This window comes from Scyliorhinus torazame, chromosome 13 (genome assembly GCF_047496885.1).
Source record: "Scyliorhinus torazame isolate Kashiwa2021f chromosome 13, sScyTor2.1, whole genome shotgun sequence".
In the NCBI taxonomy this organism is placed as follows: domain Eukaryota; kingdom Metazoa; phylum Chordata; class Chondrichthyes; order Carcharhiniformes; family Scyliorhinidae; genus Scyliorhinus; species Scyliorhinus torazame.
Genome location: NC_092719.1, coordinates 39,322,177 through 39,340,417, shown reverse-complemented (window position 1 = coordinate 39,340,417; position 18,241 = coordinate 39,322,177). Strand labels below are relative to the sequence as shown.

At 43.0% G+C, this 18,241-nt stretch overlaps 1 protein-coding gene across 2 annotated transcripts in view; it reads left to right on the top strand.

The window, feature by feature from the left end:
• The window catches only part of LOC140387975 (hepatocyte growth factor-like), a 74,879-nt gene extending 57,080 nt beyond the window's left edge, over nucleotides 1-17,799 (top strand). The window contains exons 13-19 of one of the 2 annotated variants that reach the window (XM_072471396.1): nucleotides 65-161; nucleotides 2,606-2,680; nucleotides 4,942-5,085; nucleotides 5,524-5,630; nucleotides 7,986-8,131; nucleotides 13,442-13,631; nucleotides 16,799-17,799. In XM_072471396.1, the coding sequence (XP_072327497.1) occupies nucleotides 65-161; nucleotides 2,606-2,680; nucleotides 4,942-5,085; nucleotides 5,524-5,630; nucleotides 7,986-8,131; nucleotides 13,442-13,624 (752 nt within the window). In that variant the 3' untranslated portion in view covers nucleotides 13,625-13,631; nucleotides 16,799-17,799. Of the gene's footprint in view, nucleotides 1-64; nucleotides 162-2,605; nucleotides 2,681-4,941; nucleotides 5,086-5,523; nucleotides 5,631-7,985; nucleotides 8,132-13,441 lie in introns of both variants that reach the window. The other variant, XM_072471395.1, reaches the window with a different exon arrangement.
• Nucleotides 17,800-18,241: the final 442 nt, after the last annotated feature.

Sequence of the window (18,241 nt, the reverse complement as noted above, 5' to 3'; positions counted from 1 at the left end):
ACTTTTCTGAAATCTCAACTTTAATGACAAACTACTACTTCCTCCTCCCCTGTCCAATCCCCAGGTACTCATAAATGTTCAAATAAATTACAGACAAGAATAATCAATGGATTTCGAGCAAAAGCTAAATCATCCAGCTGGATGGTTAGTCTGCGGCACAGGTAAATCAGTTCGATTTGTGACAAGCCTTCCTAGTTATTACATAACTTTGTTTTTGAATATGATCCAAGTATCTATCCATCAGAGAATTATATAAATACAAAGGAACACATTTTTCACTCTCTTGTTCTGTCTTTGTAAACAAGTGTGTTATATGCTTGCACTACTGATATCCTGAGGCACTGAACTGGACTTTTATTTCACTCTCTATCCAAGATCCCCTCTTACTCGCATGGCATTGATGACTTGAGAGTGGCTGCCAAGCTGCTTTTAAATTGGTCAAGTTGCCACTTCTTTACATATTTGTGGATTTTTTTACTATTTTCCTCTCGACACACAGACCCTGAAGGTTGCTGTTGTGCCCCTACTGCCACTTTAACCTGGAGTTTTTATGTTCTCTATTGCTGAGTACTGGACAATGTATTGACTTAATTGATGCAACTTCATCTTCCCTCCAATATGGAGTTTCTAATTCAAGAAAATCAATCCAGAATTTAAGGAACTGATTTCAACAGAAATTGGGATTATTGTAACCTGAAATTTTAATAGTGCAAAATAGGTATTATAGATTAGCCAGTTGCTATGCAATGAAGTGCAACACCAAAGAGAACTGGGCAGGTCTTATAATGAGCAGCAAATTCAAGATTGTCCATTTTACACTATTGCCCAAATCTAAAATGACCTCTAACAGATTGACACAAAGTGTGATATTTTGGTAAATTCTGAATTGGATTTTTTAAAAATATAAATGATATACATATTCATACCTTTATTACAAATTATTTGGTTTTGAATCACTTTTCTGTCTTTCCCAAGTATTCACCCCATGATCTCCTGTATTACCATGGGCCAGAGTGCCTCGGAGGTTAAAAATAAATAAATTGGTTGAATTACTCAGCCCTTATCCAGAGCTGACTTCAATATAACAATTTGGTAAATTTCCCAAATGCTTTGCTCCAATGCAACCACTTTCTGGTTGATGAAAAACAAGTTTTAAGAGTGGGTTGTTCTAAATATTTTTACTCCAGAAAGCATCAAAATCAAATGATGCAGGGCTCCCTTCCGAGGACCTTCTCACACTGACATAGTGCGAGTATAGTGTGCAGTCAAATGTGCGAGTATAGTGTGCAGTCAAATGTAAAAAGCCTTCAGCAATTCTTTTCATGCCCTGGCGACACCATGAACCTGTTAAGGAGTCCTTCTATGTTGTGAGAATGCAGGTGCCCCTCTCCCCCACTCCTTTCTGACATTTAAAAAGAACAGTGGCTTGGTAGTGTAGAACTTGAATATTGCTGAAATGGGAGACATGTTACTGAAGCTTTCCATCTCGCACTAATCAGGACAAATGCAAGAATGCCAAAATATCAAATGATCGCAACAATTTGTACTGCAGGAGAAAAGTGCTGCTGATTGGTTGGCAATTTGACTTTGATTGGCATTGCCATGGAGAAAACAACCGGGGACCATAGGCTCCACAAGCTCCTGAGTAACTCAAAAAAAGGTGAATATATTCCCTTTGTTTACAGGGAATATATGAATATATGTCACTTCAAGTGTAAATGAGCCTCGTTACAGCCATGACTGATTGTTTAAAAAATTCATTCATGGGAAGTGAAAAATTCATTCATGGGAAGTGAGCCTCGCTGGCTGGGCCAAAAGAACCAGCCAAAGGAACATGCTGTTTGTTTCAATCAGCCAATCACCGGGACATATGACCTGTGTACCTGACCTACTGTTAGATGTGATTCTACGATTGGGCAACACTTGCTGAGCCATCCTGACTGCGCTAATAGCAACACTAACAACCAATTTAAGATGCTTGCTCGAAGTCACATCGATTCATATGCAGGAATCCATTTCTGCAAACAAAAGGAGCATGTTCAAGTCTTATCTCTGTTTTGAGTTACCCGGGAACTTGGGGAGCCTATAGGTCCCTGTTACTTTTTTCCGTGGCAATCAGAGTTGACTTGCAAGCCAATCAGCAGCCTTTTCTCCAGTAGCATAAATTGTTGTGCTAGATTGAAATTTTTCATTCTTGTTTGTCCCAGCTGAGTGCAAGATGAAAAGTTTCGGCAACATGTCTCTCTTTTCAGCAATATTTATGAACGATGTGCTGGAGGAGTGGAACTCTGTGAACACAATATGTAGCTCTCTCATGACCTACAAATTAGAGTCTTGCTGACTATGGTTTAGTCAGTGTTGCTGGCTTCATACTAATAATTCATCGTAACTGCAACTTAAGATTGCTAGGCAAGAGGTTTCTTATCAAAAACATAACCAGATTTCATTGACAAATAATATTGACTATATGGAGATCTCCAGTTTGCATCCCTTAATATTCAGATTACTGAAGAAAATGAATATCCTTTAAAGTCTATTCATAGTCTGTGAGTGATGGTAATGAGCATACTTTGTAACTGTGGTAAACCCATTCTCTTCCTCTTAGGGATAACCATTTCTGTGGTGGATCATTGATTGAAAATAATTGGGTTCTCACGGCCAAGCACTGTTTCTCCACATGGTACGCGGGTTTTTTTTTATGATTCAAAAGTCTGGTTGTATGTTACAGAGTGTGATAACAGTAGTGCTCAATGTTGTGGGGCAGAGACAAATCCAGGTTCATTGTAATTCTTGATCTGAACTGTTACATCTGGAAGCTGCAGCACCATCCCCAACAGTGGAGGAGGAAATACAGATGAGATTGTCACACCTTGGATGAATCCTTGTTGCCTCCTGGCACTGGGTGCATGGATTTTCATTGTAGGGCTGCCAGCGAGCTGCCTTGCTGGTCACTCGGTTACACATAGGTGGAGAACTTGCAAAAGGTGAAACTTTATCCCAAGCATAAACAGACTATACCACTTCCAGAAATGTAGGTCGGATTTAATCCCGAATACTGCGAGTTTTCCACAACACGGTGGTTATTCCAATTCCCTTCCCGCACCTGGTGATCCACTAAACCGATTTCATCTGTTTCCATAGCTAGTAATTCCCAGAACAGGTCTCTCGTCTGTCGCCAGAGGCTGGTAGCTTGAAGGGCGCCACTCCGCATCAAGCGTGGCTGATCACAGGTGGCATTTACCAGGCACCCTGCCCTATGTTTCGTGCTGGCAGAGGTGGCCCGCTATTGGCTGCTAGTGGGATCTTTTGGTCCTCCCGCTGCTGTCAACAGGGTTTCCCAGTAAATGCACTCCTTGCCTCCGGGAAACCCGTGGCGGGGGTGGGCCGTCCGATCCTGCCGGCATGAACGGTTGGAAAATCCCGGTCCAGGGGTGTCTCTCGCTCTTACCACAGCCATTGGCTTGTTTGAAAGGATTTGCAGGTTGACACACTTAAGCTGTTCCACTGCATTATAGACAAACATTCCTTGACCATCAAGCCCTGGGGTGGGACTCGAATCCAGTGCTTTTGGCTCAGAGGTAGGGATGCTACCCACTGCGCCAGAAGATCTCCTCATGGTGGTTCTGGAAGGTTAGTACTTACTTGGCACATAATATGGAATAAGTTCAAGTTTCCAATGCATTTGATTATATGACAGTAAAACAACGATTTTTTAAAAAATCCTGTGAGACACTAGTAACTTTATTTTTGTCATCTATTCTGTCTTTCTGACATCAGTTTGTGATATTGAAATTTAGAAAAATTCTGCATCAATGTTTGAATAGTATTGGCTAACAGTGGGCATGATTCAGCGGACACGAGTTGAAGTCATTTAAAATGGCAGCCCCGATCTTTCAACCTCCACCGGGGACTCCCACCTCCCACCTCACCCAAGTTATGTCTTCCGATGTACCCCTTCATCACACCTATTATGGGGCAAGGCCCACCCTGGACCTGATCCCCAGCATGAACAACCTGGCCCCTGGGCACCTTGGCACTGCAAACCTGCACCCTGACAGTGCCCCTGCTAGCTTGGCAGTGTGAATGAGCCCGAGTGCCAGAGGGAGTGCCAGGGTACCAACCGGCTCAGTGCCCGACCACCCGGGGCATCAACACCCCAAAGACATCCCTCTCGGTCCCCAATTAGACCCCCTCCGGTGCCATCATGACTGGTTCTCGACTTTGTGAACCAGTAGCAAATGGCTCCCAATTGAGGCCTCACTGGCAAGGCCGGGGAATCCCGGGCCCTGGGTGAATTGGCCGAGCAGATATTTAAATGAGCCTATTGGCTCATTTAAATATTTGCACCTGGAGATCCAGATCGCAATGCACCGAGATATTCCTTTGAATCATGTGAGATGTCAGACGATTCAAGTGTTACAAATCCCACGATAGACCTCTCCCAACATTCAACAGCCTTGTCCCGTCACCATGTTGGGCACGATGAAGTCGCTGAATCACACCCAGTGTCAGGTTATTTGATTAACTTAGTGTCAAAATTTATTTCACTCTTGTGTTATAAGGGAATATCTCATTAACAGTTGCCTATAACAACAACCTTTTGAGAGTGAACGCCTATCATCTGTGTCAATAATCAACCTAGCCCAGGGTTATTTGAATTGATTTTTAAATTAAAATTATGCATTGAATATCACTATTTGACTGAAATTTAATTTTTTACAATTACTTTCAAAAAAGACTCTTCTAACTAATGGAATATAATCCCTGATGTCTCCTATTCGATCATCGTTTCAAATTATTCTAGTATGTTGCAACCTATAAACTTGTAGTCATTGGTATATACCTTCTCTGAACCCATTTACTGTAATATTTGGCTGACGAGAGGTGCCTTATAAAAATTGGAAGTGTCTGTCTAACTGGTACATGTGTTTTTGGTTTTAGTAAACAAGACTTGAGAGGATATGAAGCTGTGATGGGAATTATCAAAGATGATAGAAATGAGGCAGCCCATAAGCAAGTTATGGAGATATCTCTGCTAGTCTGTGGACCAGAAGGATCCAACCTTGTAATGTTGAAATTGGCCAGGTGCGTCCCCTAAGCACTCCAGTGTAGAATGTTAAAGCAAAAATTGGCATCTAGCCATTTCCACGCTGCTCTCTTCCCCCTCTGCTCTAAACACCCCTGCCCTCTTCCCCCCCATGCCAGTAAGTGTCCCCCCTGTCCAGATTGACTGATTGAAGGAACAGTCACAGAGGTGAAAATATGTTGCTGAAATCTGCTGCATCAGCTGCTTCATAATGAGGAACACAACAGGCAGAAAACAACAGCATGGATGTTAAAGAAATTGAATTTAATCAATCCAATGTTAGAAAAGGAAATTTGTACGAAATATCTCTTGACAAATAGCTCCTGCTTTTTTTTTCCAGGATTTTGTTTATTTGGATATTTGAAACTTTCGCAGAATTGAAACGTGTGCTGCATTTATTGCCCGGTTTTAATGCTTTAATCTGATCCCTTTTCCAGACCTGTAAAATCAACTGATTATGTTCATTGGATTAAGCTGCCTCGGTCTGGATGTGTAATACGTGAAGGTGTCTCTTGTAATATCTCTGGATGGGGAGAAACCAAAGGTAAATAATCCAAGGTTTGAACATTTGGTACATGTTATGGCCCCCATGGGGGCCAAAGACTGTGCTCCATTTGATTTCCCCCTTACACAGCTGAGTATGAACTCCTCCGGTAATTGGGGGTGGGGTTTCCCCTTAACAAGGGCAAACTACTCTGTATTAAAAACCCTGACCTGGGTGTAGGTCCGGGAGGGTGGCCCTTCGGAGAGAGGAGTAGTAGTTCCGTGACTTTGTGTATACCGTAATAAACCAGTCATTTATTTGTACACTACTTTTGTGAGGGCCACGAAGAATCCAGCATGAGTTTGTAGAATCGAAAGAAATAACTTTATTAACAATTACATATATACAACAGCAGCAGTACTCCACCACTGCTCTCTCCTCTCAAGCTGGTTCCACACTGGCCAGCTCTATTTATGCTAATGATTTCTCTGCCCCCCTCATTGGGGGAGCTCAGACTCGCTAAGGAGTGTGGGATAGGCAATAGTCCCCAGCCAGTAGTAATCAGGCAGGTTATAACACCTACCATGTGTTCCTTTCATGTCTCCTGTTCAGGTTCTACAGTAGGGAGGTGGGGGGAGCAGAACACTTCCTACAGATTTGCCAAACTGGGTGACATGGGCTATGTGTTTGATCATTTAAATTCAACATTGCCCTAAAGCAGGCCTCTTGATTTTGATTCATAAAGTATATTGAGGATATATTTTCCCTGTCTTCGAGCAGATAGTTTGTGCTTTATTTCCCTGCTGTATTCTGTCCCTGTCCTTTGCTATTAGTAAGAAGTCTTACAACACCAGGTTAAAGTCTCAACAGGTTTGTTTCGATATCACTAGCTTTCGGAGCGCTGCTCCTTCCTCGGGTGAATGAAGAGGTATGTTCCAGAAACATATATATAGACAAATTCAAAGATGCCAGACAATGCTTGGAATGCGAGCATTGGCAGGTAATTAAATCTTTACAGATCCAGAGATTTCTGAATAGATCTCTGGCTCTGTAAAGATTTAATCACCTGCTAATGCTTGCATTCCAAGCATTGTCTGGCATCTTTGAATTTGTCTATATATATGTTTCTGGAACATACCTCTTCATTCACCCGAGGAAGGAGCAGCGCTCCGAAAGCTAGTGACATCGAAACAAACCTGTTGGACTTTAACCTGGTGTTGTAAGACTTCTTACTGTGCTCACCCCAGTCCAACGCCGGCATCTACACATCTTTGCTATTAGATTCAGGCAAAGCTTGAACAAACTTAGATTTTTCCCTGCCTGCGGGCAGGCCGTTAACCCATTAAAAAAAATCCATAGCACTTAAACTATTACTCATGTCATGGCACTAAATCAAAATAGTTTTGATTAGTCTCTCAATGTTTGAAATGTAAGATTGTCTTTATATGTGTATTTTGGAAACTCAACTACGAGGAATTCTGCTTAAACCAGCAAAGTAGAGAGTGAAACTAGTTTGGATGTAGGGTCTGAGATTTTAAGGTTGTAAGGTAATGGGGTATATTGTCATCTTCGCTTCCTCAAACAGTATTCTGATCAGCTAGATTACACTGACATCATTGAATGTGGCAGACATTATTCATTCCATTGACATCAATGAGCTGAAAAATCAGGCAAGTCCAATAAATGGTCTGGGAGTTGACCTGCCACATTGACACTCATCCAGCAAAGGCAAAGTATATGCTCTGTTCATCCTTGGAGGATGAGAGCATAATGCCTGTTTCCACTAATTATAGGAGCATAGTCCAGGGATAGTCCGTGGGGCAGCACGGCAGCATTGTGGATAGCACAATTGCTTCACAGCTCCAGGGTCCCAGGTTCGATTCCCGGCTTGGGTCACTGTCTGTGCGGAGTCTGCACGTTCTCCCCGTGTGTGCGTGGGTTTCCTCCGGGTGCTCCGGTTTCCTCCCACAGTCCAAAGATGTGCAGGTTAGGTGGATTGGCCGTGATAAATTGCCCTTAGTGTTGGGTGGGGTTACTGGGTTATGGGGATAAGGTGGAGGTGTGGACCTTGGGTAGGGTGCTCTTTCCAAGAGCCGGTGCAGACTCGATGGGCTGAATGGCCTCCTTCTGCACTGTAACTTCTATAAGTCTATAAGGATAGTGGGTTGAATCAGCACAAAAGATGGTGGGATTTTAAGTTCTTCCATTCATGTCTCCCATGGTCTCTTACACTCATTCAAGATTCAAGTCACCACCCACACAACTAGTGCTGGAAGGCATGTCATATTGTTGTTTTTAGCTGTACAGACATGGGTAGGCATGCTTTAAAGGTTTATTTCATATCCAGAAATATTTAATTTAAATCTAGCATGTGCTCAAGTGTCTTAAGCTTTCTTTTTTCCATTTCGCTCTTAGGTACGGGTTATGAAGGGGAGCTAAAGGTAGCCCAGATTCCCATAGTTGGAAATAAGAAATGCAGTGAGTACCATCAAGGGAAAATCCAAATCAGGGGATCCGAAATCTGTGCAGGAGATGAAGAGGGAACTGTTGGTACATGTGAGGTAAGAGAAACATGAAGTGGATAAAGCACTGAAAAACAAATGTACACTTAGTGCTGGAGTTTCCATGCAACCCGCCATGTGTTTCATGGAGGCGGTCCGTCATTGGCGAGTGGTGGCAGCTTCTGGTGCCGCCATTGTCAACGGGGTTTCACGTTGAATGCTCCCCTCACTGCTGTGAAACCTGCGGTTGGGGGTGGGGGGGGGGGTGTCAGCAGGACTGGAATATCCCGCCAGCATGAATGGCCAGAATCTTCCACCTTTATGTCACATGCCCACCATATTAACAAAAATACATACAGCAGAGTTAAAGTTTTGAGTCCATATGACCCTTCTGCAGGACTGAAAAGGGGTAGAAATGCAATGACCTATGTAATTGCAGTGATAGGTGGAGGTAATGGGGCCTCCCAGTCTGATTTAAATGCCTGCACCACCAATGCTGCCTCCGGGGAGAGCATTTAATTTCACTCAATGTGTGTCTTACACAGAGTACATTTTACAGTGAATCCTTAACTGTTAGCTATCTGAACACAAAGCATTCTGCAAATGAAAGACAGAAGACCGTTTTTTTTAGCAGTACAGCTGTCTTAATTCACCACCCAGCTATAATACATACCTTACAAGAATAATATATCATATGTTGTTTTGAGGCAGACACAATGGGCGCGATTCAACAGGAAAAAACTATGTCCAGTTTTGGGCGTATTTAGCGGGTGTTTCTCAATGGCCTCCAGCACTGAGAAACACCCTGCTATTCAATGACAACAACTGCTTTTTCTATCCTTGGGGAGTTTCTCTCTACCGAGGCTGAACTTGAGTCATTTCCTGCAGGTGAGTGCAACAGGAAAGACTCCTCACAGATCGGGGCGCCATTTTGTCTGGCTGCCCCGCTCTTTTCTCCTCTCTCCACATTCCCCCACCCCTTTGAATCACCCCTCCCTGTTTTCGACCACCAAATCCCAACCCGATGGGGAGGGTAAAAAGGCCCCCTGGGCCTGGTCCCTAGAAATGCCAACCTGGCACCTGGGTGTCCTGGCACTGCATCTTGGCAGTTCCCCAGCCAGCCTAACATTGGCACCCTGGCAGTGCCAAGGTAGCACCATCAGCATTCCTGGATGGCACTGCCAGGTTGCTAGGCTGGTAAATCCAAAGTGCCTCTGTGCCAGTGGGAGTGAGGGTGCCATCCTGCCCTGTCCCAAACCACCCAGGGGTCTCTAATGACTGAGGTGACCCCCTCAGGTGGCATTACAATTGCTCCATTTTTGTGGAAACCAGTGCTAAACGGCACCCTGACAGGTCTCCCAGGCACAGCCATTAGGTTCTGGGCGCTGGGAGGATACCGTGAATGCATATTTATGAGTTAACAATGGGGGAACACAGAGATGGCGGAGGCACAGATCCAATAAGAGGATAATCTGATGTATTTCAAAATTCTCTGGGTTCTGGAAAGGTCCCGGTGGATTGGAAATGTGCTAATGAGACACCCCTATTCAAAAAGGGAGAGAGGCAAAAAGTAGGAAACTATAGACAGGTTAGCTTGACCTCTATTCTGGGGAAGTTGCTGGAACCAAACATTACGGAGGTGATGACTGATCATTTGGAAAGACAGAGCTCAATCCACCATTGTCAGCATAGTTTTATGAGGGATAAATCATGCTTGACAAACTTGCGTGAGTTCTTTGAGGATGAAGCCAGCAAGGTGGCTAATGGGGAACCTGTGAATGTGGCATATCTAGACTTCCAGAAGATGTTTGACAATGTGTCACATAAAAGACTAATCCAGAAGGTGAAATTGCAGGGGATTGGTGGTAGAGTACTAGATTGGATTGACAAAAACAGAGGATCGGGATAAATGGGTCCTTCTCTGGCTGGCAAACTGTAACTAGCGGGGTGCCGCAGGGGTAAGTCCTCGGACCTCAACTGTTTACAATCTATATAAACTATCTGCAAGCAGGGATAGCGTGTAACATAGCAACATTTTTGGATGACCCTAAAATAGATGGAAACCAGGCGTGAAGAGAAGATCTAGAGTTTACAGAGATCTAGATAGGCTAGGAAATTTGGCAGATGCTGTTTAATGTGAATAAGTGCAACACGGTAGCACAGTCATTGGCATGATTGCTTCACAGCTCCGGCGTCCCAGGTTCGATTCCTGGCTTGGGTCACTGTCTGTGCGGAGTCTGCACGTTCTCCCCGTGTTTGCGTGGGTTTCCTCCGGGTGCTCCGGTTTCTTCCACAGTCCAAAGATGTGCAGGTTAGGTGGGGTTACTGGGTTATGGGTGTGGGCTTAAGTGGGGGTGCTATTTCCAAGGGCTGGTGCAGACTTGATGGGCCGAGTGGCCTCCTTCTGCACTTTAAATTCTATGATTCTATGAGTGTGATGTTATCCATTTTGACCGAAAAAATAGAAAGGCAAATTACTATCTAAATGGAAAGCAGATTAAACATGCATCTGGGCAGAGGGACCTGGGTGTCTTTGTTCATGAATTGCAGAAAGTCGATATGCAGGTACAGCACGTAATAGAAAAGCCAAATAGAATTTTAGCATTTATTGCAAAAGGACTGGAGTATAAAAGTAGAGAAGTGTTGTTGCAATTTGTTGGTGAGACCACATCTGGAGTATTGTGTTCAGTTTTGATCTCCTTATTTGAAGAAAGATGTGGGGCATGTAGTTCAGAGGAGCTTCACCAGATTGATCCTGGGGGTGAACGGATTGACGTAAGAGAAGCGATTAAATAGTTTGGACTTGTACTCACTGGAATTTAGAAGAATGAGAGTGGATTTAATCAAGGTATATAAAATACTAAAAGGGATTGATGAAGTTAACATAGAAAGATGTTCCGCCTCGTGGTTCAATCTAAAATGAGAGGTCAGGTATATGAGGCTGTAGATTTTAAAACTGAGATCTCCTCCTGCACTGAGGAGTTCTGGTGAGCAGAACTCCTCTGTGCAGGAAACGGGACTAAGGGCGGCCTCGTTGGGGCATCCCCCGCTGAGGCTCTGGATTGTAACAAGTCCCGGTAATTAACATGGTCTTTCTCAGCGCTGTGTGCCCCGGGAAACACCCGGCTAAATGCACTCGACACTGAACTCTTGCTATTCGGTTAGATCGCGCCCATTGTCTCATTATAGTCTGCTGTATCCAAACTCGAGAACCCGATTCCATGCACTTTTCAATGGAAAGGTAGTGTTCAGGAGAGATGCCCAGTCCTTTATAATATCTATTAAATCATGTTAAAAAAATTATCTGGCAGACAATAATATTCTTTGGTGGTTCCTTTCCTTCGGGGAGAGTTGGATTAATTCTTCAGACCCATTTAAGTGTCCGTATGGCCCGTCTTTTTCAACCTCAAATGAGAGTGATCATCTGAGGAGTACACTTTATCTGGAATAGTCCAAAAAAGAGGTTAGGATTATAATCCACTTCACAGCAGCTATGTGGATTAATTGTTCTGCTTCCTCTCTCTGCCAAGCATAGTAAGCCAAACTAATTTCTCAATAATATCATTAGTCCTAATAGTTGCAAGTCAATAAAATTGATATTTAAAAAAGCATATTAAAGCCCAACGTTTAATCCATGTGGAATAATGGCAATACCACCCATTTAATGGTTAATTTCAAGCAGCATAATTGGTAGTTTTTATTGCAGCGGTGTCCACACTTTGGAGCTTGTTCAAATTCATTGCATCTTTCACTAACCATCGCTGTACAAACCCAATAACTTTGTCCTATTGCATCTGTGAGTCCTCTTTGAACATTGAGCTGGAACGTAACCATTCAAATAATTGTTTTACTTCCCATTTAGGTGTTGAATATTATTTGGTCAAATAACTTGCAGTTCTTGTATATTTTTGGTTGTGCCAATTACACTTGCTTTGTTACTGTAACACTGTGTATGTGGAACTTTAACTATTCCAAAATATACTGTTATTACATAATTAATATCATAATATCATCTCCAGATGCCAGAACAAAAAAAAGTGCAATATACTACTGCAGACATGACTCCAACTTCCTGGCTCCTCGGCATCAGATTAGGGGGGTCACCCAAAAATACAGGGGGGAATCCCTCTCGGAAGTTCCCAGTTAAAGGTTTACCCAGAAATTGTCCACTGGATAATTACGCTGGGAAGTATCTGACAAAACAATTTAAATTGTGATCTTCCGATGGTTCTGCCTGTTTTACACCAATAGTTGCTCTGAAGGAATTAGAAGAAATAAAACCAGGGGCCGAATTTGCTCATTTTGTTTTGTCTGTCAACTCGGGTGGAATATTGGGGTGCAGCCCACCTGACCACTGCTTGATTTTCCCACCATTTTTTTTGACACTTAGCAAAAATGGTCGGGGAGACGCCATGAGGCTGCTCTACCAGCAACCTCGCTTCCTGACTGACAAGGGTAACCCGGTTTCAGAAATATAGAAATAGAAAGGGGAAACCCCTCCCCCACACCATGGGATTCCCCTGTCCACCCGAAAGTGACGGGGCCTCCCGCACCACTCCACGGACCCTACACTGGCACTGCCTGGGTAATGCCAGGGCTTTGCCTGGGCATGACCCGCTTCCCCCCACTCCCAGGGGATGAACGTACCTTCCCTGTTTTTAAACATCTGTTATAAACTTCGCTGACATAACGCCACTCTGAAAACAGGGCCAGAAAATCCCCCCCCCTCACTTCTAACTTACGCTGTACTATTTTAAGTACCCAGACCGATCCTCTCTCCTAACTCCTCACACTCAGCAAGTTTCCCCCTTCCCTCCCTGCCCACTGACAGCATTCACAAACACCAACATCACCACCCGAACAGGATTCCTCCCCACACCTACTGACGCCCCCCTCCCCACCCCCAGTACTAACCGGTTGAACCCACAGTTGACCCCCCTACTGTCCGATGTCCCCTTCCGCACCCCACTGGTGATTGATTTTCTCTCCTCCTCCCCCCGTGCAGTTCCAAATCCTCCCACTTGTCCAATCTCCCCTCCCCCCAAGTCCCATCTACTTGCCCTTTCCCTGGCCTGTTATTTTCAACGGGACCTTTAAACCCATCTACTATACGACAGCTGTAAATAAAAAAAGGGGGGCTGTCCTCCTTTGCTTTGATTCTTAGACTTTGATGCTGGCCCCGGTGATCCCTGCACTGCCTGGATCTCGGCCGGCCTGAGTCAGGAAGGTCGGGAGAGACCAGCACAGATTAAATTTAACGCCGGGAAGGGGGTACGGAGTGGCAATTCATCGTGATTGCCTCTCAAAGGAAGTAATGGATAATCATGTCCTTTTGTAATAGCTGACATTTTTGTGGCTTTGTTTTTGCAGAGAGATTATGGTGGTCCTCTAGTCTGTGAAGAAGATGACCAGAAACTATTACAAGGTGTCATAATTCCTGGCCGAGGTTGCGCGAAACCAAAGCGCCCTGGAATTTTTGTGAGGGTGTCATACTACGTCACGTGGATAGACAAAGTTTGTCAGACATACAGAAAAAACAACCACACAAGATGAATATAATGTATGTGCCCAGAAATTGTTAATTGTCAAATACATAATTTATCGATTGAAGACCCATGTTGCTGCAGATACTTATCAAGTCTATTGATACTTTCCTTTACAAATGTATATCTGACCTTTTGTTCATTGTTTGCAGTAGACTATATCTGTATATCTGTCTGTGTTTTTGGAAGGGTTCCTGAGGTAACTTGAAAGAGAACAACTACAGCAATGTAGACACACATAAGGAAACCTTTAAGCATTTCCTGTAAATGTATAACTTACACTTGAAAATCTTTTATGTCTGCATTTCTTGAAATAGCTGCTTCTCCTGCCCCGAAGACAGACATGACAGTAGATGCCTTGAAACTTTTAATGCTTTTATTTCAAACCAGTTCCTTAAAAAATCCTTGTTCCTTGTTCATCTTAAGAATGGTGATCAAAACCTTTGATTCTGAATTAGGGCAAGGTAAGGACCAGACTCTACAGTAATAAGATTGCGATCAGTTGTTGACACTTGGCTTGGGTTGGTTTAGGAGCACTCTCCCTCCAACAACGTCATGGACATTTTCCAAGAAAGTGATGTTTACATTTTCTTCTAATTTCTGTAATCTGAGGCTTCAAAATGCTTCTTCTCTGCTGAACTGGATTGAAAATCGGCATTTTAAGACTTTGGAGCTCTCGTTAAAATTCAAATGCTATGTGGTTATTCAGTCGTGGCCCGTGGAGGGTAATGTCAACCCTAAGGACAAACCTGGTGCGAAAGTTAATTCATATCACTTCAAATTTAAACACAGCATTTAAAAAATTCCCATCCTGTTGTTAATCGGCTACCAGATGACTTGCATCTCGGCCTCTATTTATTCCTTGACTGACTGAAGTTTCCCCCATGCTAGAATGAAAATGTTGTTTGCAGGAACTGGCAGTTAAGAAAGGCATTTCTATAAACTTGTGGTCCTAGTTCCCCTTCTGGGGTCACCTGTACACAGCCTTGCTTCTTCACTAATCTGCCAGTCAGGCGTAGGCCAAAGTTTATTGGTCCTTCCGGTTGGCATGATCTTCCGGTGACACCCCCACCTGCCCTCACACCACCACCACACCATGGCGCATTCCCCCGCGGTGGAGAGTGAGGGGCAGGAAAAAGCCCGTAGGTAGCGGCAGGACCGCCGGGCAATGATGGGCTGCCTCTGCTGCTGGAAAGTCCCGACTTCTGCATTCCGTAACTGAAATCTGGATATTTCTTCAGCATTGTGATGATCTGTTGAATGTAATACTTGTTTAGCTTTTGTGTTTTGTCCTCTTTGGCAGTCCTTTCCATCCTGTCACTGGCTGACCCCTGATTATTCTCCAGATATCACTCAGGTTGGCACTGGCAGGAGGGGCAGTGATGGGGGAAACAGCAAGATTCTCGGTGTGGCGGGATTTTCCGCCGGCGTCAGCATTTTGGCCGCAGCGAATGCTGGCTGAAAATCTCCCCACCCTCCCTCATCCATTTCCCTCTCCCAAGCTGGCCTGAGGATTGAATGGATCCAGAAAATGAATCCCCTGGCATACAAATGTCTCGGTTTGCATATTGAAAATGTCAATTGGACTGTGACAAAATTTAGATGTTATTTGTTTTTCTGTCATTTTCTTTGTGTAGCTAGATTGCTGAGGGGAGCTGAAATGTTGTGAGTATAGTCATACGCTAAATAATATAGAAATCTACTCAGCAACAGGACTAATGGTTTTGGAACATTTGGGGGAGAAGGCGAGTAGGTAAAAGTAGCAGTGGGATCGGGTTGAAATCCTTCAACCAGAAGGTCCCATTTCTCTGCTGAGTTTGATGACCTGAACTGATGACGTGCCCTAATAGGCCCAAGTGGTACTGGATGAGGCAGGGTCAGCCAGGTTTTCCAGCGTTATTGATGTGCAGCCATTCCTGCTTGGAAGTGCCCATGGATGAGAACAGGGATGGGCTCAACAATGTCCTTCACAATGAAATAGCCGGCCAGCATTTGCATGGCTGGGCTCCATACTGAAAATTGCTACTTGACTCACTTGAATGAGTCAAGGAAAGTTGACAGTGCCCTTGAAACCAAATTCTCAGCATTATTTGGTGTCATCAAGAGTTGAAAATAGGTTTGAGGGCAATTAAGGGAGAAAAGAATGATAAATCAGCTTATCTGTTGGGAAAATGTTGCGTTTCTATTGGGGGAATGAGTTTTAACAAAATATGTTACTAAGCATTCTTTCCGATTGTGTGGTTAATCTACTGTTGCTGCTTTTAGTAAATTTATGTTCATGTCCTCAGCCTGTGGTTTTACACATTATGTAATGATTCGAATGGGGAAATACTGAGGGGCAACTTGGTGTAACTTGTCCAACAAACCAACAAACTCCAATGCTTTAAAAAGAGTGATTTTCACCAGTACTTTTTTTTTTCCATGATGTGGAGATGCTGGCGTTGGACTGGGATGGGCACAGTAAGAAGTTTTACAACACAGTTTTGCATTCACCTGATGAAGGAGCTGCACTCCGAAAGCTAGTGATTTGAAACAAACCTGTTGGATTTTTTTTTCATGTTCAACACCAATATAATTTTGAAAATGACAACTGGGTATTGTTGCAGTCCTGATCCCAAAGCTGATGCAAATGATGTGCCATCTCTTCCCTCCAATGCCTTTGTGCACTTTGCCAAAATGCAATGCACGTTGGGTTAGATTTTGTGGGCATACCCTTAATCAGCTTTTTAGAGATTTCAGCATTTCTCCCTCAATCTTTTGCAATCTGAAATGCTGATTATATTTCGAGATTATCCAATGGTGCATCTAGCACCTGGAATTGTGGTAATATTTAAAGTACAGCTTTTGTATGAAGTTGTGCTCCGAAAACAAATGAAATGATACTTGCTGTCAAGGATATAAAAGTAAAATTACCAAGTCTTCACTGGGGCTTAATGGGATGATGATAATAGCTGCAGTTCGTGATAACCCCCTGTGCATTCCAAACAATACCCAGATAAACATATCTTTAAAAGTTTTCATACCGCTTTGCCACATGAAGGAAGTATTTTCAATTATCTTTATTTTTTTTAATGAAGAGCTGGTTTCTTTTTTTCTGGAAAATAGGTCAAAGGAATTTGTAAGTTGAAATAAATAACCTTAAAGAGTTTTAGTTTGTCTTTCTCCTCCCCTTCCTGTTTCCCAGCTCCCGAAGAAGAGAAAACCCTCATAGATGTGGGTCAACAGTAGTGCGGAAGAATCTAAAACAGGAACCAAGAGTGCTGGAAATATTCAGGTCAGGCAGCATTTGTGGAGAGAAGCACAGATCGATGACCTTTCAACGGTACATTGAGGAATCGAAAGGTGTGATTACAGTGCAAATGTAACAGTTGGTATGAAGTTGTTTTGCTTTGAACTAGTTTTAAGGATACAGTCAGGTTAAAGGATACAGACAGGATCCTTAGATGTGCTCTTGATGTGGGAGCTCACACTCAAAATGAGAGAGAATAGTGCAAATGTAAGTTAAATTCCTTCAGGAGGGAATCTCCACATCACTCCAGCGGACAGATGGGCTTTTACTTTGCACAAGTTTGATGCTGATGTGACATAGGAAATACTAAACTTGTACTGTGATTTGATCTGAAAAGTTGTCCATCATAGAGAGTGTTGCGTAAATTGTAACGTTACTCCATGCTGGCGTTGCAATATATAAAATGGACCTCTATAACTACATCTGGTTCAAATCACCTGACCTGATAATTCTGATTGTGTTTTTTTTTTAAATACTCTAAATTTTAATTAAAAATCAGGCTATTCCTCTCGTTTTGAACTAAAGTACACATGCAAAATAAGGTTGCTATGGTAATAACATTGCTTGCAGTGTATTTTACACTGATATTTACAAGCAGTTCCAATGTACAGAAATACTGTTTTCGGAGAGAGTTTTGAAACTGATGTTGCACAATTCTGTACACAAATCTTGACCAGTTTAAAAAGTTGTGTTGCATAGTCTGCAAATGTTTAAATATAATTTCTTATCTTCTGTTGAGCAGGAGAGACTTAACCATTTATCCAAGGGATGTCTTGGTACTACATCAATTCACATGTGCTATTTTGAGCTGAAAACTGTACTGATTGTTGAAAAATATTTTTGTGTACTTTTTTATAATGAACTATAAATATGAAATAAAAGTATTATCAGCTTGATATTTTGAGGTGTTTATTGTGAATCCTGGTTGACTGCGCTTCAGTTTATTAAGATCAGCAAAAGCTTTGCAATGGGAATAGTAGCAGCTTGGGGTAACCTGGGACACAGTGGATTGAGACAACGACAAACTTAGCTCATAAACATCGGGCATAGCTTTGGACTTTTCACTGTCGACTCACAAACTATTGTGCAGTAACCCAGTTTTAAAGGGGTGTGAGAACTTTGAAATAAGTATCTGTGGGGAAAAAATATTTGGGGGAATTTTAACCTGCACAGGATGGGCAGTGGAGGAGGTTAAATGATCCAATCCATTGTGACCGTTCTGACTTCGGTTTGCACTGGAGTGAGCGAATAACCTGCATTCGAGGGTCGCGGCAGTAATTTAGTCATGCTTACTGAGACTGTGTGCCTCAAAGTTTAACAGACATTCAGATGTGATGG